This window comes from Diabrotica undecimpunctata, chromosome 4, assembly GCF_040954645.1.
Source record: "Diabrotica undecimpunctata isolate CICGRU chromosome 4, icDiaUnde3, whole genome shotgun sequence".
Classification (NCBI taxonomy): Eukaryota; Metazoa; Arthropoda; class Insecta; order Coleoptera; family Chrysomelidae; genus Diabrotica; species Diabrotica undecimpunctata.
The window spans coordinates 19,188,018-19,212,043 of NC_092806.1; the positions used below are offsets into that span (position 1 = coordinate 19,188,018).

General features: G+C 32.6%; 2 protein-coding genes across 5 annotated transcripts in view; one reads left to right on the forward strand and one right to left on the reverse strand.

Moving 5' to 3' along the window:
- Positions 1–12,766, forward strand: part of LOC140439267 (calcyphosin-like protein) — a 60,242-nt gene extending 47,476 nt beyond the window's left edge. For all 4 annotated transcript variants that reach the window (XM_072529079.1, XM_072529080.1, XM_072529077.1 and 1 more), the window contains exon 4: positions 921–12,766. In XM_072529079.1, the coding sequence (XP_072385180.1) occupies positions 921–1,232 (312 nt within the window). In that variant the 3' untranslated portion in view covers positions 1,233–12,766. The remainder of the gene's footprint in view (positions 1–920) is intronic.
- Xxylt (Xyloside xylosyltransferase) lies at positions 6,551–24,026 on the reverse strand. The gene is made up of 4 exons (XM_072529076.1): positions 23,361–24,026; positions 19,119–19,260; positions 16,609–16,872; positions 6,551–15,025 (listed from the first exon to the last, which is right to left on the reverse strand). The coding sequence occupies exons 1-4, from the start codon at positions 23,818–23,820 to the stop codon at positions 14,815–14,817; spliced, it is 1,077 nt and encodes a 358-aa protein (XP_072385177.1). The 5' UTR covers positions 23,821–24,026; the 3' UTR covers positions 6,551–14,814.

Genomic DNA, 24,026 nt, shown 5'->3' on the forward strand with positions numbered 1-24,026 from the left:
GCAAGGATGTAAACTTGCCAGGGTAACACTAAGTAACCTTGAAGAGTCAACATCAAAGAAGTACTCGGGAATGACCAGGAAAAACCTACGTTTGGTAGTTGGTTTTTTAACTGGTCATGGTTAACTAAGCAAACACCTCCACACACTGGGGCTAGCAGACACACCTCTATGTAGGAAGTATGAACGAGAAGACGAAACTGTAGAGCATGTCCTATCTGAATGCCCGGAGTTATCGTTAATACGAGAGTACGCGTTCGGCGAGTCCTGGCCCACACCTGCCCACATAAGAGAGATGTCTCCTGGTGACTTGTCCACCTTCCTAGAAATGGCAGGATGGACAATGAGATAAGGGTGACAGCTCCCTGGGAGGATGCACAATGGGTCAATTGTGGCCTAGGTGCTGTGAAACTTAACTCGTCCTCCCTACTCTACAGATACAGATAGAGAAGCTGCCTGGAGTTAGTTTACCACCAGAACCTGGAATTACCAGATGGGAAACGTGGATTAACGCGGCTATATTCTACGTTGATCATTTTGATGCCGTTAAAGACTTAATTTTGGATATGCAGGACGACAAACGTCTAATTATAGCGAAAAACAAAGCTGGTTTTTCGCTATAATTAGATTTAAGACGATCATGATGCGTAATTCTTGGAATATTCCAAGACACTTTGAACCAATTCAAATGCCCTTTTTAGTGACTCCTCGTTCCATTTGCCCCTTTCCGTTGTTCTTTTGCTCGATCTCACCATCTAAAACACATCAAAAGCAACGTCTTTGGTATTAAAAAGGCAGATACTACCCTATGCGCATATTTTTTCAAAAAAAAAAAAATGTTGCATATATTCCGCGCTCTAGATATAACATTTTATTTAAGTATATGAATGACTATTTTGCTAAATTGTATTATTCTATTACAGCCACCACTAAGTGAAACCCGCAAAAAAGTCATAGACGAAGCTTTCCAGAAATTGGACAAAACTGGGGATGGCCAAATAACAATCGACGACTTGAAAAATGTTTACAACGTAAAAGCGAACCCCCGCTACATTTCAGGAGAAGATACAGAAGAATCCATCCTCACTAAATTTTTAGAACATTTTGAAACCGACTCGTCTAGAGATGGAAAGGTCACGCGCGAAGAATTTTTGAATTATTATTCTGGAATAAGTGCTTCGATCGACAATGATTGCTATTTCGATTTAATGATGCGACAAGCCTACAAATTGTAAATTGTTTGTTTTTAAGTACATATTTGACATCGAAATGTATTTGCTTGTTCTCTTTAACTATATTTTTAAGAATAAATATTATACGGCCAACGTTATAAAAGACTATAGAAAATGTTAGATCCAATATTTTAAATCTTGCTTTGTTTCCTCAAAGTCCCCAAAATCTTAAAAGTGCGATACACAAATTGGTACACATTGCTAAATATAAAAAAATAGTAAGTCCACACTAAATTTTATTTTATAACAGAAATAACAAACCCAATATGAGTTCTACCAGCAGTATTCTTTTTCAGTGTTTATTCTAATAAAAATACTTTTTTTAGATTTACGTGTCTCAGGTACAGTTTTATTACATTAAATTACAAGAATATAGGTACAGTAACATTACAATTGATAAAGAAATACATTAAGTATTGGTATAATTACTAATTATCAAATTGTAAACTACGTTTTTTCTTCTAAAGATCCTGGTAAAGTCTGGTTTCATAGACGAAATTAATAAGGTTTTGGAATTAGTAGCGCATCTAGACTTTCCCTCTGGGGGGGTTTTAGTTGGGCACCGAAATTTATTTTATGATGCTACCTCCATTTTGAGTCCTTAAAATTTGTCAGTAACAGTGTCGGAACTGGGCCCTGGGTTGTTTAACCCCCAAAACTGTTTGGAATTGATCTGGCGAGCTGAGAATATTTTGTAGGTTTTGACTCAAAAGATTCTTTTTTCTCCACAAGGAATCTACGTTCCTGTATTTGGCTGTATACCATATATTAAAAAAATTTATTAAAAATCCTTTGTAAAAGGTATATATTTTTAAAAACCCAAACGGGCTGTTATAGACAAAACGTTTTCGGAATCCATTATTCCATCATCAGTGTCCTATAAAATATATAACCACTTAATTAAAGAGAACGTGAAGTTAAAATTTTGACTAAGGTTAATGTAAAGTGTGGTTAATACTTACTAGGTGTACATGAATGTAGCCACTAAATACATGGGTAAAAACCCGTTAACAAAAATTTAGTTACATTTGTTTTACATTATATTATATAAATTGCTAGGATGCTAAAGTTACCGTTGGATTAGGTAACATGTTACCTAATCCAACGGTAACTTTAGCATCCTAGCAATTTATATAATATAATGTAAAACAAATGTAACTAAATTTTTGTTAACGGGTTTTTACCCATGTATTTAGTGGCTACATTCATGTACACCTAGTAAGTATTAACCACACTTTACATTAACCTTAGTCAAAATTTTAACTTCACGTTCTCTTTAATTAAGTGGTTATATATTTTATAGGACACTGATGATGGAATAATGGATTCCGAAAACGTTTTGTCTATAACAGCCCGTTTGGGTTTTTAAAAATATATACCTTTTACAAAGGATTTTTAATAAATTTTTTTATTCTTTTTTCTGTTATTGTTGAAATAGGAACAGTCTACGAGAATATTACCACAGTGTGTACATGTAGGTGGATCTTGGGAAGACATTAAATGTTTATCAGTTGATCTTTTATTGCCGATTCTAAGCCGGTGAATTAAGATTTTGGTTTTTCGTGTCATGGAAGGAAACTAAAGCTTTTTAACGGTGGGATGGATATCACGAAGCTTGAAAGGGATTTTATTCCAGTGATCTTGCCAAGACATTTGGATGATATTTTTAAAATACGACTGTAAATCTGTATGTAATTGTATGTTTTCAGTCTCTATATCAGAAGTTGCGGCTTGTTTTGCAAATAGGTCGACTAGTTCGTTACCAGGGATTCATACATGAGACGGAATCCAGATCATGGTTATATATAAGAGTTTTGAATAGCTTGAACCAAAGGATATACCGTGTACATACTTTTGAGAGAGTAGATAGACGCTAAAGAGTCTGTAGGTACATATTGCTACTTTTTTATCGTCTGGAGATAGTAAGTTTGTAGTTTGGAGAATAATTCAGCAGTATTCATGTATGCAGCAGAAGAGCGGGAGATTACAAGATATGATAAATCTGTGTTTGAAGTTACATCACATCCAACAGCTCTAGGACTCTTAGAAGCATCTGTGTATACAATTTGGTCAAATCTGTTGTTATAAATTAAATCTTTAAAGGTTTGCCTTAGAAATTGTTTATTTGTCTGATGCTTATCATAATTAGTTAACGAGGGATTAAAATCTGCTTTGAATTTATTCCACGGAGGTTTAGGTGATATTAATATTGGAGTTGTGGCTGAAAGATCAATGGTATTTAGATGTGGTGAGAGATACTATGGCATAGGTAGAAGTTTAATGGGAAAAGGAGAGTTTAAAAGGTCATGACTTAGTAATTAATAGGCTGGATTTTCGGTATTAGCTGAGATTCGAGACGAATATTTTAAAAGGAGTTGCCGGCGACGTAGCCAGAGGGAAAGTTCATTAGCTTTTCTGTATAAAATCTCTGCGGGTCTCGACCTAAAGGCTCCAAGGCAGATTCAAAGTGCAGACTTGTGTACAGAATTAAGAAGTTTTAAGCACAGTCTTTGCCAGTGATTTGATAAGTAGTGCTAAAATTGTGTTTTATTTGTTTGCTTATTTGTTTTTTCCGGTATTCTGTAACAATTTTAAACATGATTAAATCATACTAAATAAACCAAAAAATAGGTATATGACAGCGTAGGTATCCACTTTGATTTTCGGATAATACCGGTCAATATTACCAGCATTACCCAATCGTTAAATTTAATAAATAAATAATATTTATTCATTTAACACATTCAAAATACATAATCACAAATAAAACTACATTAATGAGTAACAAATGGGCATCAATAATATCAAGACTATGTATATAACTTCACTAACCCGCTATTTGTGAAAATAAAAAAATTACTTCAATTGGGCACGAAACAAATAAACGTGAACTCTGCTTTAACGCTTGATTAAAACTGAAAGCATGTTGGTGCTCCTATATGAACGGTAATGCCATCATTTGTATGTGTATGTGCGGTCATATAAATCGTAGGAGAGGAGATAGTGTGGTGACAAATTATTGTCGCCTGAGCAAATTACCCGATTTTAACCCAATCTTATTTAAATAGATAAATGTGATTGTAGAATCTGCTGGTTTTATGGTTATATTATTTCATTAAGAAAACTATATAAATTTGATTAAAATATTGGATTTTTCGAACAAGCGTTAAACTTTTATAGCACTATATTGTATCTTTATTGAAATTTGTTTTAATATATTGGAATGTTGTGAATACAGTCACTTTTCAATAAATAACCTAATGTTTAGTGTTTGTACAAACATCTTAAATTTTTGTATTATTTTGCCCGGTAACTGAAAACAGTAATTCAAAAATAGTGTTTTATAATGTATATAATCTAATCCCATTCTTACTGCATCTCACATAAGCTAAAAGTTTATATGGACAGATTTAGTTTCCTTAAACTTTATACAAGTAGAAATAAGTAAGGGCGTGAGACAGAGCTGCATCCTTTCCCCTCTACTATTTAACATTTATCTAGAAAAGATCTTTGAACGTGAACACTACAATAAAAAAGGTATCAAAATAAATGGAATTCCTATAAATAATTTGCGATATGCTGAAGGTACAGCTATCATAGCAGAAAATATAGGAGAATTAGAGACATACATACATATAAGAAGAATAAGTAATGACAAAGAAGAGGTAATCGTGGACAAAGAGAGTATTGATAATACCTAGAAAAGTTATACACGAAATTTATTTTTTGATGAGAGGGATAACCAGTCCCCAATACCTACGGAAACATAACCACCTATACTAGTGGCAGAAATAAGAGCAGCCATACTATCACTAAAAGAAGGGAGAGCTCCAAGACCAGACAGAATACAGTCTGAATTTCTTAAACATTCATCATTCTTGATGATGAATCTTTAAGAATACTATGTAAAATCTTTAATAAATATCTATGACACAGGCAATATTCCAAAAGATTGGCTAGTTTCCGAATTTATTACGTTAACAAAGAAACAGGGAGCGAAAAAGTGCGGAGAATATAGGCTAATAAGTCTAATGAGACATACACTAAAACTTTTTCTTAAAATTATACATCGCAGAATAAACAAGCTCTGCGAAAAGAGGATTCATGAAAGGCGTAGGTACGAGAGATGCACTGTTTAGTCTACAGGTATTATTTCAAAGATGCAGATATATGCCTTGCGATATCTACACTTGCTTTGTGAACTACCAAAAAGCATTTGACACAGTTCAACACCGAAAAATGATATATGTTCTAACAAAAGCCCAAATAGATGATAAAGACCGGCGTATAATACAAAATTTATACTGGAACCAATCAGCCACAATAAGAAAAAATCTTGGAGATGAACCGACGGAAGCGATCCAGATTCTGCGAGGCGTTAGACAAGGATGTATACTTTCACCTATATTATTCAACCTATATTCAGAGGAAATATTTAGTGAAGCCTTGCAAAATTGCGAACATGGAATCCTTCTCCAAAGAGAGCTTCTAAATATCGTTAACCAACGAAAGGTCTCATACCTAGGCCATATTTTAAGAGGCGACAAATTGAATCTTTTAAAACCCATTTTAATGGGCAAAACTGAAGATCGGAGAGAACCAACGACACTCATGATTCAGAGACATAAAAAACTAGTGTGACATACCTGATATCAGTACAATAATAAGAAGAACAGAAGAAGGATGCTTATGCATCATCCAACCAGCATGACGGCATCAGATGAAGAAACTTTACTTCATTTCTCTTGCTTCATTAGAAGGTATCTGTCTGTCAAATAAAACTTAAAAATTTGAGCATATTGTGTCAGAAACATTTCTTATGCCATTTATGAATAGTTCCTTATGCCACCACTAGGAAAATAGTAAAAAGAAACTTTTTTCTTTTAAGATTTTTTTATAAGATAAGCGCATGCGCAGTCGCCATGTTTTTTGTACTATTTGGATCAACAATTGAGAGGTTAGACATCAGTACTTGTCAGAGATATTTTTCTTTGTTACTTGTTTACTAAACAAATATTTATAATTTTCTCTATTAAATTCTCCTTACATGTATATATGGAGGGAAAACGTCTAGCAACTCTCTAAGATGGCAGTGGAGCACGACCTCATTGCATTTAATATTTTACCTAATTTTTAACCGGTTAAAATGCTTATTAACTAAACTATATTAGGCAAGTGACTTATTTTGATCTATAAACTTTTGTAAAATTTAGTATCCTCTTCTATATTTTGTTTTCTATGTAATAATACTTTGATGTTTGTACAAGCGCTCTAGAAACGGTTGCTTAACAAATTTTTTGATGTTAAAATAAACGTGTTGCTATATAAAACAATTTTATTGGTAAAATATACATATTTCATAACAGAAAAAATATAATTTTTATTTCTAATTGCACTTAGAACAATTTCAATCGGATTTTTAAAAAAATACTACAAAAATGTCAAAAATTTCTAAAAAAATTCTTAAAATACTCAACAATTGCCATACATACAACCTAAAAATATATCTAACAACAAGCTACAAAGCAATTGCAATTTAATCATTTAACAATGGCATTAGACTGGTAAGCAAACGCAAATATAGTCCAGTGGGAATACATACAATAACAGCTTAAGTTGGTTGTAGTGAGCTGGAATTTAATTTTTGTAGAAGTATAACCAAAAAGACCGAAAAATCAACGAAGTTCAAAATTTTTGTGCAAATTCGTGCAAATTTTAGAGAGTTTTCCGATTTTCCATACATAAATGTTCAAAACGTTATTTTTACACCTTTTTTTCGCAAACTTTCTATTTTATTAACATCTTTATCAACGTCTGGCTATGTCTTGCAATTTTTAGAAGGCCCCAGATTAAAGCAGAAATCTGAATTTGTTTCGAAACTATCTTACCGATTTTTCTATCAGATGTCGCTGTTGCGTCCATAGCGAAGTCATTTTATTGTTGCTTCCTAATAAGACAGAGAAGATTATTTTTCACGTTAAGAACGGCTATGAATAACTGTTCTGATGAGACTTATTAAGTCGAAATACGTATCAACAGATACATAGACGCTTTGTACGTGAAATCAAATCTTTTCTGTCTTTTTCATTTCTATTTTACGTTCTGGAAATGTTATTACCAATAATTGAACACGTATATTTTCATAGAAATTTTCATTATGACCAATGTTACATAGCTATTTTTATCACAGGTTTAAAAACGAGACCAGTAACGTAGATTTTTCGATCTAACATTTTTTGTTTTCTCAAATTTTTCAGCTGGAACATATCGAAATTATAGTTATTAAAAAGTTCCGGAGACATTTCTACAAAAATATAACCTCTAGCTCAGTAGAACGAACCCTGAAACGATCCCGTCTGGGCTATTATGACACTTTCAAAATGGAATGGCAAGAATCATTTACCTAAATAAATTTAATTAAAACAGAAAGTCTCGTGAGCTATTCGGAATGATTTTTAAAAAGTATTTTAGGTGAGATCATGGTGAAATTTGGTATCTTCCTTTATATCTAACTATATAAAAAGAAAATACTTTTTGTACCACCATATTACTTGATATGTTTGTCTATAGTAATGTTTAATATTAAATATAAACTGTTTTCAATGGTCTACTTCGTTAATGGCATGAGCTAAAAGTATCAGTAAAAAGAAGTTATATTTCACCAACAATAAGTTTATCTCTAGTATAGCCCTTCCGGAAGAACAGTGACGTAACTGTAAAAATGTGTCAAATGCAAATAACTCCATAGACAATACCAGAAACATATCCCATACACTGGGGAACATTGACGTAACTGTAGTTCTAGTCAGGACTGCCAGAGGGTAGTTACGTCATGATCGAAATAATCTGCTGTTGTTACCTTCGTTCCAAGGCAATAACGTCACATGGATCTGTTGAACTTAAAAGTGACGTGAGAGTAGTTGTGTCCTGTGCCACATGGATACAAGTGTAGATTCTGACAAAAACCTGGAGTGAATTCCACTTGATTCTAGTGCAACAAAGATATAAGTGTACATTCTGTCATTGTACAGCTGATTTTTTAGAAATTCCTGTTGGCATAACTTTGTTTTGCCTTGGCTGAACCTATAAGTTTGTGAATTTCGATGTACCAACTGGTCTTCGCGCCACTATTAACTCGAAGGCAGTTATAAATTTGAATTTATCAGAATTATGATAAATATTAGCTTTTAATATTTTAAGTAAATTAATTAATAACGTTAATTTAATTAAATTACCGTTACTGATGGTTAAATAGTTAGAAATGGACCCGGAAAATTGTGCGGCTTGTTCGTGAACTGATAAATGAGGATATTGACGAAGTGAATTGTTCGTCTGCGCTAAATGCTCACGAAATACCTACAATCTCAACGCAGGTTGAGATTAAAGGTATTTACAATCTCACCGTCAACGTGACACCACGATGAATCACTACAATGGAATGCTGTGTACAGTCAACCCCTACAACAGTCAGTTAGAACAAATTGGATTTTGGTGATGGATGGATTCACTGTGCCACTTCAGATGAATCTGATGACATAATTTCCTCAGCTCCAGGTGAAATATATGGTCCAACAGGTAGTGATAAACCTTCAAGCAGTAATTCATTGTCTTTTCCTCCATTAACCTCTCATACCGACAATGCAGAGAACCAGCAAGATTAGACACAGCTCGGTGGACGATCTCCAACAGAAAGGGGTAAAAAAAGAACAAGAAATGTCGAAATATTAAGCAAAGTAAAAGCTAAAATGTTAATCACTAAAAGAAGGGAGAGCTCAGGACCAGACGGAGTACAGTCTGAAATTCTTAAACTTTTTGATGATGAATCTTTAAGAATACTATGTAAAATCTTCAATAATATCTATGACACAGGCAATATTCCAGAAGATTGGCTAGTTTCAGAATTTATTACGTTACCAAAGAAACAGGAAACGAAAAATAGCGGAGAATATAGGCTAATAAGTCTAATGAGCCATACACTAAAACTTTTTCTTAAAATTATACATCGCAGAATATACAAGCTATGCGAAGAGAGAATAAAAGACACACGGCTTGGATTCATGAAAGGCGCAGGTACGAGAGATGCACTGTTTTGTCTACAGGTATTATTCCAAAGATGCAGAGCTATGACTTGCGATATCTACACCTGCTTTGTGAACTACCAAAAAGCATTTGGCATAGTTTAACACCGAAAAATGATGTTTTAACAAAAGCCCAAATAGATGATAAAGACCGGCGTATAATACAGAATTTATACTGGAACCAATCATCCACAATAAGAACAAATCTTGGAGACGAACCGACGGAAGCGATCCAGATTCTGCGAGGCGTTAGACAAGGATGTATACTTTCACCTATATTATTCAACCTATATTTGGAGGAAATATTTAGTGAAGCCTTGGAATCTTGCGAACATGGAATCCTTTTTAAATGGAGAACGCCTAAACAACATCCGCTATACAGATGATACCGTTATTTTTGCAGACAGTTTAAACAGTTTACAGCAACTAACAAATAAAGTAAATGCAGTAAGTGAAAGATTTGGACTACAAGTAAACATATCAAAAACTAAATTTATGGTCATCAGCAAAAATAAAATTAGAGATGTCCGACTGCTTATCAAGAATACACCAGTGGACCGAGTAAAACAGTTTACCTATCTTGGAACAATAGTAAACGAATAATGGGATCACTCACAAGAAGTAAAATGTAGAATAGAGAATTCTAGGAGTGCATTCAACAACATGGCCTAACTCTTTAAAAGTCACAACGTTAATCTGGAGATAAAAGTAAGGCTCCTACGATGTTATATCTTCTCGATATTATACTATGGAGTTGAATCCTGGACACTCACTGAAGCGATGGAAAAAAACTTGAAGCCTTCGAGATGTGGCTATACAGAAGAATCCTAAGGATATCATGGACGGACTCGATAACCAACGAGACTGTAGTACGAAGAATGGCGAAAGAAAGAGAAGTGATGATTAAAAGGAGAAAGTTTGAATATCTCGGACACATAATGAGAAACGGCACTAAATACAGATTACTGAAAATAATCCTTCAACGCAAAGTATTCGGAAAGCGAGGAATTGGGACAAGAATATCATGGTTAAAAAACCTGAGGAAATGGTTCTCCACAACAACTAATCTATTTAAAGCATCAGTTAATAAAATAATTATAGCCAGAATGATCGCAATATTCGAAACGAATAGGCACCAAAAGGAGAAAAACGTTAAGCAACCCAGGAAAAAAAAATAGGGGTAAGAACAGAAAAAAAACGTAGATGATTCTCGGAAGATGGGTCCTCCTTGCAAGGATACATGCATCCAGTTTTGTTCTACGAAATTCACAGAAGAGTATAGAGTTCAGTTGTTTACGAATAACAACTTTCTTTAAAACTAACTATTTATTATTTTAGATTTTTTATTAAATTTTGCATCTCTCTTCAACTATTTTAAACAGCGTCCTAACTTAAATGTATGATTTCTATAAAATATAGTTTTTATTGGTGTTTTTTCGACAGCGAAAATTTTATGAAATCAGACAGAGACATAATGACGTAACTAAACTTGGGATACCATTATTTTCTGTCACTTACACCCTATTTAATTAAACGTTTTATACAACTGCACATCGTTTTATTACACTACTGTAAAATCGAAGCTTTGTTAATTACGTCACTGTTCTATCAGAACGGCGGTATGTTTGATTCAATAAAAGATAAATAAAATACCACATTAAGGTTGGAAAAATAGCAGTGCTCGTGTTCAGTATGGAGAAAAATTTTATGTAAATATAGATCTGTTACCCAGAGAGAACATTATTGTGAACTTAGTTGTTAAAAATTGTTGTGAGTGATGGGACATTAATTTTACAAATATGGTAAGTCTCATGGTTTTTCCTCATTTTATTGCCCATATAACAGATACCAGCAAAGCTATTTGTTGAGTTTATGTAAAATACATTATTAAAACCTCGTAATGTTTCTATTTTTAGAGAAAAAGCTGTGAACAAACAGATTCTGTCTCGGCTCTATCTTCTTAAATAACCGTTTATCTTATTCACAATTAATAATAATGAGTCTCTTCGATAGATGGTCAAATCTTAACAAATATATACACTGTAGTCTAAAATTTTGGAATCACTTGGATCATTTTTAAAAATTGGAGATAAAAAGAAATAATGTATCAACACAACGCATTAATACATACCTCCGGGATACAGATACTTCTGGTGACTTTTTTTAGTTTTGTTTTAATAATTTGTTAAATGCTAAGTGTGGAAGTTAATGAGGATTTCAATACGGAAGATTTTATACCTGCTGTTGAAGAGAAACCAGTTCATTGGGAATGTAAATTAGAACAATATAGCGATAGAATGGCTAAAAGAAATGCATGGGAAAGGATAATATCACATTTTGAAAAATATTTTTCAGTTTGATATTACCTTTTCGTTATTTGTCTCCTCATCCTACGTCTCCATCGAATTATTAACAATATATTTGTCGCTAATCTTATTTTACTGTGTGTTTTGTTTGATCGCTTGCAACAGTGTCAGAGACCAGTCACTTCGTCTAAGAGTAAACGGTAACCACCCTTGTGGCTATCTGCAGTATATATTATGGTTATGTAACAGCTAGAAACTGAACAATGGCGAACCGACGTGGCTACTTTCATTGTAGGTTATTACTGTAAACTTTTTCTCGAATTTTTATTTTACGAGGCAGACTGGTAATTCCATAAATACGACAGTAGCCTGCCAAGGTGATCAGAATCTTTACTTTTTTACTTTTCACGACGAAAGAGCATTTCTTCAGTTCCTGCCACGAATACAAAAATTTCTTACAACGATAATTACAACAAAAGGTAAGTGGTCAACCTTTTGCGGTAAAAATTGTGTATTTACAACCATAAACATTTCTTTTTTTACTGTTTTACTTAATTAACCAGCTAATTTTATATTTCCTTCATAAACATATATTATTGCCAACGTTCGATAGAACGTCGCGGTAAGAAAAAGAAGAATAATTACCACAGTGTTCTAAGATGTATTTAGATGTGCTGCATAGAATTATTTAGTCAAACGTTCCACAACTGCCAACTGCCAAGATTTAAGAAAATGAGTATTTTGTAACCCAATGCAGATTTGGAACAGTTGTCATAGCATGATCGGTATTAGTTCATAATATATACATGCCATAAGAAAATATCTTCTCAGAACAGTATTTCCGTTCATAATCAACTATTGCACAATTAATTTTAACCTAGGGATATAAACTGAGCGACAAAAAACCGGCCACTTCATAAACATTTCTCTTTAAAATCGTTCGCACAAATCAAACTAGTACATTACATATATTTTCTTATTTATGTGATCCTTAGAAAACTGGACAATTGCACTAGTGAGCCATGCGCGAAAGGTGTTCCTGACTATAATCCATTATAGGATTTATAACGTAAGGTTTATTTATAGTTTAAATTGTGAGATTAGCGACAACCAATTAGGATTTAGAAACGGTATCGGCACTAGAGGCTCTTCGGAATAAATGTACTGATAAAGTTCATTCCTTTAGCAAATTCCCATCTGTCAACAAACGCACGTGTTGATATTCGCCGTCTCATTCGTAAAGAGGCTATTAAATATAATTTATTGCCTTAAGCCAGACAGATTCTCATGTTACAGATCCAAACTTGCCAGCATGTTTAAATTCAATTTGTTCGTGTTGATTTTTAAGTTAATATATTGTGTTATATTTATGTTATAGTTATTGTTAAGTTATTTACTGGTCGTGTTATTTTTAGAGTTTAGTTTAATTGTGATTTAATGATTAAATTTCAAGAAATTCTTACACTAATAGTTTCAAAAGTAAATATTTTTAAAAATCATATGATACACATCAGTACGACACTGTTTGGCTTACACGTGCTTCTATTGACAATTGGGAATATGTAAAATTAATGTAGTTCACAAAGAAATTTAGACATGAACTATGTCTACCCATGCTTCACTACTTTTAAAAAAGCGTTATGATATGGTCTGATACAACAAATTAATTAACATTCTAAAAATAAAGAACATTAACGCTGGTGACATTAGAATAATAACACATTTTATTGGAATCAGAAAAACAAAATAAGAATCGAAGATTAAGTATATTATAATATTATACAGAGTGTATATTGTCACTGCTGCTATTTAACATACAGTGAGGCCATGTTCAAAGAGACTCTAAAACATTGTAAATATGACATGATTGTAAATAGAGAAATTATTAACAACCTGGGGTATGCGGATGACATGATCATATTTACTTTAACTTTACAGATCTTGGTGGATATATTATGACTGAACGAAAACTGTCACAAATATAGAATATAGAATGAACTTAAGGAAACAACAATTCATGGTCACCACAAAACATCCACTAGACAATGAAACATTACATAACAATATTCAAATAGAAAGGGTAAACAGGTACAAGTACTTGGTAACATGATTAACTCTTAATGCAGAGCAAATTCAAGAGATTAAAAGTCATAACATTGTTAGAACCAAATTTGTAAATATAAAGCAAGTATTATGTGATAAACATCTAAAGCTTGACCAAAGGACAAGGCTTTTGCACTGCTATAATTGTACAACTACTGCTCTGAGGCCTGGACGCTGAAACAATTAGAGATAAAAAAATAAAGATATTTGAACACTGGTAATATCGTAGAATACTGCGTATATCTTGGATATACAGAGTTACCAATATAAGTCCTAAGCAGAGTTAATAAAAAGAAGGAAGTCGTTCAAACTATTGAAAAGCGAAAACTATAATATTTTGGACATGTTAAGAAAGGATCAACATACGGATTGCTACAGTTGGTTATGGAAGGTAAAATTGAAAGTAACAGATATAAAGGAAGAAGGCGAACCTCGTGAATAAAATGAAAACTGCAATATTATCTAATAGAGCGAAGACTAGGAGACAGAAAGTGGTTTAATCCCGAAAAGATCTGCCATAGAACCAAAATTATTGTACAAGCATTGAAGAACTCGTCGTAAAAATCCATTTAGGAACTGAACTTTAAGAAGGATGGAGAGGAACACGATTTCGACTGCACTATCTTCGTAGGAATTATCTTCGAAGATGGTTCTCTTATAATATGGCCAGATTATTTGTGTAAAATAAATCTTAGTCCAGAGATATATGTGAGATATTCTTTAAAGAGCCGTTGTCCCATTTGCGCCTTTTATTGAAGAGAGTGAGGGAGACTCCTTGAGAAAATTTTGAAGATATATAAAGATATGCATTGCAGGTTTAATGAACTCTATGCCACAACATTCAGTCCTGATGAAGATAAACATTACTGAAAGTTGAGCAAGAAGTCTATTGAAAAACTATCGCGATTTTGTAAACATAAAACTTTATTTAAAAATTAGCCTTTTTGATTTTAGTATCACTGTCAAATGATTATTTAATTGACACCATTGTCAATTAGAAATCATGATTGCTTAACTGCTTTTTTTAAACATTTTATGGCCGGTTTTTTGCCAGTCAATGTTGTTAAGTGGTTTTCCTTTCAAAATATTGAGATCAAATTATTTTGGAATTCTAGTATTGCAATTACCATGCAGAACCACAATGTCATGATCACATTTGAAATAATTCGAAAAAATACTGCTATAGCCATGATCTCTCCACCATGTACACAGTTGTCTGTTGAAGCCACAATTTAATGTTTGGATGAGATGAGGGTATTCATAGCCTACTAGGGTGTAGAAATCTTGATCCCCTAAATGGCCCCGGAACCTAAAAAATATAAGTAATGCATGTTTGAGAAAGAAAAAATATCTCAAAAAGTATAGTCAAAATAAGTTTATTCATGACATATTTTTATGTATGTAGGAAAATACTTTTTCTTAATAAAGGTAGACAACCAAGAAGAAGACCACAGATGAGATAAATAGATGACATCAAAAAATATCTGGAACAAATTGGAAGTATGTTGCTCGGGATAGAGATGGATGACAAGAGTTGAGAGAGGCATATGTCCAAACATAGAGGATAAAAGATTAAGAATAAAAAAAGAAGATTGTGATCATTTTACTAGCTTCATTGGCAAGAGAAGTACAAATTGTAGACTCTGAAATATATCATCATTTAAGACTTAATAAACTTAAAGGATTGTGAGAAGAGACTTTTCAGGCTACATTTTGTTAGAGTTTTGTTTTTGTTTTCAGTACTTTTCCACTGGTTCCAACAAGGTAGTCAAAGCACAGTTTTTCAACAAGATCTGTGATCTGTCCTATAGACACCACTATCAAGATTAAACAAGAAAAATTATTGTCCTGAAAATATCATACTAACTAACTATAATTCTAAATAGAGAATTACTATTTGATTTTTAATCAATTAAGGACTAATATTCATTCAAAATTTACCGGAAATAGTTTTGATACCTTATTGCTAAACCTAAACTTTAAAAGCAAATTTATTATAACAGTTAGTATTCGCTCTGTGCGTGACTGACGCGACACCTACCGCCTTCATCTGACAGTTTTGGAGTCTACCAATTTTCAGGTTAAACATATGACATTAATGACATATGTTTGACATTGTTAAATACAGGCGAAATTGACAATTATTAATAATTAACTTTTTAACTATATTTTTTCAGTTTATGTACAAAATAAATGTAGTATTAAAAACTGGGTTTCTCAAAATTCATCATAATATATCTTTTTAAGCCCAAACGGAAAAGAAAAGTTAAAAATCTAGTACTGGCAAATCAAGTTTTTCACGTGAAAGAGCATATAATTAAAAACAATAATAGTAAACAAGAAGAAGACCACAGATGAGATAATTTTGGCATTTAGCATATGTCCAAATATAGACCATAGAAGGTTAAGAATAAAAAAAGAAGACTGTGATCATTTTACTAGCTTCATAGACAAGAGAAGTATAAATTGTAGACTACGAAACATAACATCAATTAAGACTTAATAAACTTAAAGGATTGTGAGAAGAGACTTTTCAGGCAACATTTTATTAGAGTTTTGTTTTCAGTACTTTTCCATTGGTTCCAACGAGGTAGTCAAAGCACAGTTTTTCAACAAGATCTGTGATCTGAACTCTAAATAGATAATTAATATTCGATTTTTAATCAATTAAGGACTGATATTCATTCAAAATTTTGCATAACTGGCAACAGTTGGAAATGGATAGAACTGACTGGCGTAATAGACTTGGGAATATTGAGGCTCTTTTATAGGGCTGTAGCACCAATAATGATGATGATTCATTCAAAATTTACCAGAAATAGTTTTGATACCTTATTGCTAAACCTAAACTTTAAAAGCAAATTCATTATAACAGTTATACATTATATTTACCTATATTTAGATGTCATTGCTTGTACAGTCTCATTTGAAATAACTTTGGGAAACTCCAAGGATTTTCTTTGAGCAGCAAGGTTGATAAGTACCACACCAGAATTGTAACCTTGAAAACCTCTTGGATGGACATCACTTGATATATTATTGTCATGGTAGAACTCTCCAAAGGTTGTATTATGTTTGGCTTTGTACATATGAAGAATATGACGATATACAGGAGTTAATTCTGGGGCTAACCCAAAAAGAGCACCAGACTTGAATCTAAAGCAAAATAAGTACATTTGAGTAAATTGAAGCAAACAGCAGACACATTTTACAAAGTGGATTTCGTACGGGTAGATCCACAACAGACAATCTAATAACACTTGAATCAAGTATACATGAATCCTTTCTGCACAACCAAAAACTTATTGCCGTGTTTTTTGACATAAGAAAAGCGTTTGACACAACATGGAGACATCTTATACTAAAAACACTTCAAGAATGGGATGTTCAAGGGCACATGTTGTCCTTTATTAAAAATTTTCTAGAAACACGAACTTTTCGAGTTAGAACCAATGGATTTACATCCTCCAGACGAGTACTTCAAAACGGCACTCCACAAGGATCTACTCTAAGTCCTACTCTCTTTCTAGTTGCAATAAATAGTATTATACATCAAATAAAACTACCTGTATTTACTAGCATATATGCAGATGACTTAGTCATTTATCTAAGAACAAACAATGTAACTCTGGGAACACATATACTGCAAACTACCTTACACACAATTGAAAGCTGGTCGCAAAACACGGGTTTTATATTCTCTAGTGAAAAGACACGTTATTTAATTTTTAGCAAAAGAAAAAATTATCCTAATGTTCAATTAACACTAAATGGAGTTGTCCTGAAATAAGCACAAGAAATAAATTTCTTAGGACTTTCTTTTGAACGTAACTTAAACTGGGAAACCCACATCACCAATCTGCAACGTTCTTGCCAATCCAGAATTAATCTACTAAAGATGCTGTCAAATACCTCTTGGGGGGCAGATACAACAACCTTACTTACTCTATATAGATCACTAATACGAAGTAAACTAGACTACGGCTGTTTATGCTACGATACTGCTAACAAAACATCTTTAAAAAAACTTGACTACATTCAAAATATGTGCTTGAGATTAGTTTTAGGTGCCACAAGAACTAGTCCAGTAAGTAGCTTACAAGTTTTGGCTAATGAACTGTCCTTAAGCCAACGAAGGCAACTCCTATCACTAAATTATGTTGCCAGAATTTCAGCAAACAACAGCAACGTAACCTACTCAACAATACTTTGCAGAACAAATATAACGTCCGATCTTTACAGAAACATTGCAATAAAAAAACTACCATTTCCCGAACGAATAAAACGTATTGGTCTTAATTTAGAACAGTTCAGTCTTACTATGCCTATTCATGTAAATGTTCCTCCTTGGATGATTAAACCTCCAAAAATAGACACGTCTCTAAAAGAACTCCCGAAACATTCCACACATCCTTTCCTTATACAGCAAGCTTATAAAAATGTAATATCCAAATACCCAACAACCCATCAAATCTTCACTGATGCCTCCAAATGTCACGAAGGACATGCTGCAGCCTACATCTACGAAAACGTCAAGTCTACCATACGAATCCCAACAAATTGTTGTATATATACCGGAGAACTTACGGCAATTCACCAGGCCGTGAAAAAATGTTGTTCTATCAATGAAAGCAAATTTGTTATCATCACCGATTCAATGAGCGCATTAATAATTGGAATAAAACAGCTATATACAACTCACGTCATACTTCTCAAGATCAAAGAAGAGTTATCTTATCTACAGACTCAACAAAAAGATATTTCCTTTATCTGGGTACCTTCCCATATGGGAATAAGTGGTAATGAGGAAGTGGACTCTCTGGCAAGCAATGCAACCATCGACCAAAGTATTGCTATCATAAATCAAATGCCTTGGACTGACCACAAAGTAAATATCAAAGCCCACGTGTACAGAGCGTGGCAAACTACTTGGGATCACACAGCTAACAAACTCAAAGAATGTCTAAGTCAAGTAGGAACCAAACTCATCTTACCAAATAATAGAAAAGACCAAGTCATCATCAACCGACTCCGAATAGGACATACTTTCCTTACACACAAGCATATCTTCAACCAGGAGGCTGCTCCGATGTGTACCAAGTGCAACACTCAGTTGTCAGTGAAACATATAATTGTTGAGTGTCCAGTGTACCAGAACGAAAGAATCACGTGTGCCCTTAGTGACAATTTAAAAAGTATACTAACGTCAAATTTACAGTCTTTATTAAGTTATCTTAAAATGACTAAACTATATACCAGATTGTAAAAAATATTTTTTTTATGTAACAATATGTATCTTACTGTTTGTGTATGTCCCCCCCGCTAATAACCCTTAGTGGTTGATGCGGGTATATTTGTTTAAATAAAAAAAAAAAAAAAGCAGACACATTTCATCAACTTACCTGTCAAACTCATTAAATAATAATGATATGTCTTTTTTAAAGTATAGATCACAATCAAGTAAAATGGCATAATGTTGGCTTTGTGGGGCTATTCTGTACAATCCTAAAGATATATAAAATAATGCATCACTATAATAAGTACCTAAAATAAATAATATAGAAAATGTTAATTAAAATAATCACTATAAGTACATCAATTATATTTTTAACAAATTTAAAAACACTAAATAGTGGAGTTTATTGCTTAATTCAGTGAACAAAGGTGCAGTGGCATGTCTAATGCTAGGCACTTGAGCAAACATGTTTAACACTTTTTAAATTTCAAATATTTTATACTTAATCATATCATCTAATTTAACTTATCACCAAATATTTTTAATAAAGTAGTCAATGCAACGAATATAATAGCATTTTAGCAACAATGTTGGAAATAATGTTAATAAAAAATTAGAAAGTTGCATAGAAGACAATCTATACCAGCTTATCACCCAAAAGCTCCTATGAGGACTATACTATAAATTCAATAGGATTGTCAGGGCAGACATTTTGTAGTTCGTTAACACTCGGTGGTAAGCGGCTATATTTATTTCTTTATTAGCACACAAAACCACTTCTCAATTATCATTTTTGACGGTTACATCTGTTGGAAGTCCGAACTAGAGAAGGTACACTCGCCTTGTTGCGAAATTTATTATTTAGTACCGCTTGCAGCTTATCCGTGCCATTGAGGTATACCCTGAATGCCAATAGAGAGGCAGGCGGACACCGTTATTTCTTTTTGAAAGTAATATTCTTAATGCAATACGGCAACATTGTGAAAACTCACCCACAAATAACCATTAAATCTGGTAGGTGGTAGTATTTCATGAGCGTACCGTCGGGTAACATCATGGCATCAAAATCAACGTGCAGTACATCTGTTAATAAACAAAATAAAAAAAGGTGGTTATCTGTGAGAAAAAAGCAAATGATAAAATCGGTTTATGAGGAATTGCGTAGAAGATATCCAGATATGCTTATAGAGGACGTCGCGGCATTGTCTGGAGATTTAACGAAAGTATCGGCTCGTACGGTTTTCCGAATAATTCAAGGTAACAAACCTATCCAAAAACCAATCCATAAAGGACGTGCAAAAATTGTATTGGACGATAGTACAAAAAGTATAATCCGAAGAAAAGTTCATGGATTTTATTTTAGGAACGAACTGCCCACGTTAAAGGCTATTCAACGAGAAGTTAATGCAGACGCAGATGATACTTTAAATAAAATATCCATGAGAGTATTACAAAGAACTTTACATGCAATGGACTTTCGGTATGTGAAGAGAAATCGGAAAAGTTTGTTGATCGAGAGAGATGAATTAGTGATATGGCGGAGAAAAGTTTTGCAAAAAATTCGTGATTTTAAACGACTTGGTAAAAAAATTTATTATACGGACGAAACGTGGTTGAATGAGGGTCATACGAAATCCAAAGTATGGCAAGACTTGAATATTAACAGTGCGCGATAGGCTTTCATTGAGGGACTTTCAACCGGCTTAAAAGCACCCTCGGGTGAAGGAAGACGTCTCATTATAACGCACATTGGAAGTGATTCAGGTTTTTTACAAGATGGTTTAAATGTGTTTACCTCAATCAAAACGAGCGATTATCATGAGGATATGAATTCGGATGTGTTTGAAAAGTGGTTTTCGTCTATACTGACTCTTGTAGATCCTGGTTCGGTAATTATAATGGACAATGCACTTTATCACAGCCGTCGTATGGAAAAAATACCGACTTCTGCATCTCGAAAAGCAGATATAATAGATTGGTTAAGAAGTAAAAATATAGATTTTGATGAATCCATAATAAAGGTTCAATTACTTGATATAGTGCGCGAACATAAGAGTTCATACATCAGATTTGCAGTAGACGAAATGGCACGCGAGCATGGCATCACCGTATTAAGAACTCCACCGTATCATTGTGAATTGAATCCCATAGAGCTAATATGGGCACAAATAAAAAATGAGGTAGCGCAAAAGAATACAACCTTTAAATTAAAAGATGTCAAATTATTATTAGACCAAGCCATACAAAATATAACCGCTTCCAACTGGCAGTCATGCATTAAACATACACAGAAAGAAGAAGATAAAATGTGGGACGTAGACACGCGTGTTGATATTCTTATCGAGCCCATTATCATTACTCCAGGAGAAGACAGTAGTGATAGTGAATTAACAACAGGAAGTAATTCAGAATAAAAATATTTCTTTAAAATAATAACTAATAGGTACAGTTCTAGAGATTTTTTGTTGCTACATTCGGAGACTACCTGTGAGATCCTTCGTCCTACCTGGTTATAATTTTCTAAGTAGATATGTACCTAATAACTATATTATTATTATTATGGCAAGTTTGTTTTTCACAATTGTAGTGTAGATTAGGTTGCTGGGTCTAGAATCATTATTTTCTGTAAAGAAGTTGGTATTTATATGTGAATATGAATTTTATTTAAAAAAAAATATTGTATATTCTACCGATCTCAAAGTCGATCACAAAACTTCATATAGCTATATAGCTAAACTATATAGCTTCATATTTTACTTGTAAAAATGTTATTTTATATATTTTATATTTTGTCAATTTTTTTTTACACTGTGAATATTGTATTATACACATTAATGTTTTTTATACCAAATTCTGTAGTGACGTATCCTATACATTTATTTTGAATGTCTTAAAGGATCAATAAAGATGACTATGACTATGACTAAACGACTAAGTTATTTCGAAACTATTACCTATTTACAAATTCATTCACATTTACTTAAAACTCTCATGTAGAAATTGATTGTAAATAAAAGTTCAAAAGAAAAAACAAGGTTGTTTCGGGAATTCTATTATTTCCATTTTAATCGTATTTAATTGGAAATTTCCAGGTATTATATTTGTGTTCTTGGAAATTGCTCAATTTGAATGCTACGTCGTGTTTAGTTTAAAACGCATATTATGACTAACGCGGGTTTTTCAAAAGGTTAATCTGACAATTCATCTACAGTTTGATGTCTTAACGGTGGAAAATTTTATAAAAAGCAGTGGAAGATATTCTATTGGGGAAATGCAAGGCGATACAATAGTTATTAGTTATTCTTACGTTTACTACTAAAAGTTTCGTTTATATTTTTAAGTTATTTTCTTTCTTGTTTGTTATGAATTTAAGATATTTATAAATGATAGGTTTTGTTTATTACAAATTATTACGAACCAGAAGTATATTCGTGACATTTCATTATTATAAGGGAGAACGTTTTGGATTTAAACTATAATATAATTTAGCACCTCGACACCGTAAGGTACAAAAGTACACAATTAATTGTTAAGACGTAATATTTTGAATATAATATTTTTACATAACATTTTAACAAAATATATTTAACATAAATTAACAATTTTACCGTGGACGCAAAAATATTTTTATGTGCAAGTTTCCTATTATTTTCCTTATTTTAAAAATATACACGCCACCATTGAACTACACGCGTCTCTCATCTCGGACCCCTCGAGGATCTATCATTTCTAAGCGATAACCTGACAATCCTATTGAATTTATAGTATAGACCTATCAGAGATAAAAATTGATGTGACACACCACAGACTTATTTTTTGTTGAACATACCTTCAACATCTAACTAAGTTTTTTAGTTGAAGGTAACCCTCATTCATAAGATAATTCTATACCAGGTAAAGGGTGCTTAATAATTGCTATAATTGGTACTGTGACCATATGCAGATATTGGAGAATCATAACCACAGTAACAAAATGGATAATACATAGAAGAATAATAGAAAATACAAAATGATTGTTTTATGATTTTTAAACAGAATGAAAATATGAATTTGATTAACAGCAACAATAGAAGATTTATAATAGCCAAAACATAGTTGCAGACCAAATTATTGGAATGAGAATGATTTTGTATTAGGGTTAGGTACTTATATTATTTTTGTATATGAATGTAACCTTTTTCACTCATGTGCTAAAATGCAAAAAAAACATTCTAGACTGAACATTTAAACTAATATGTATATCAATACAAACATATTATGAATAGTATTTGGTTTTTACACACATTGATCATAACATTAGAAATCCTAAGATTTCCTACTTGGCGAAACTAATTTGATCATTGATCATACTTTACAATTACTTATTATTAAGTAACTTATAAAAATAATAATATATAAAAATCTTTACCAGGTTTGGAACTGAAGTGTGGTGTCATCACTTCAACAATATCTTGAATTTTTTTGGCGCTCTCTTCTATATCATAAAAGGAATAAACCAATGTCTTATTTCCATAGATCACATCAGCTATTTGGTTTTCAGCAATACCTTGAGATACTTTATCAACAATAATATTAAATTTTAAAGGCACAGAACTAACATTTAACAAGTTATGTATCAGATCTCTGAACTTATAGCTAAGGGTAGAAACATTAGTAACTTTTGTGAATATTAGCCAAATGTTGTACTCCTTTGACTTTTTTGAGGCAGATGGCAAGAATTTGATGCTTCCTAAATCCTTCCTTACATTTCTTCGTAACTGTCTTCTTTGTTTAATAACGTCTTGAGTTAAAAGGGCATAATAAAATAGGAACAGTAAACTTATAACTATACATATATTTAAGAATGTGTTGGTTCTTATTTTCCACATAACTGCACATTTTTTTTTCTAGCTATGATGCTTTTTGAAAAGCTTGATTATTTCTTCTTGGCATTTCTTAACAATGAAACAACAATGTATTAAGATACAGTTGTGAGCTAAAATGAATAACTGTAAATGTATACAAACAGAAGTTCTTGTTTACTTATAACTTATAAGGTTAATTTTTATTTCAAAAATGACAACCTGTTTTGTTA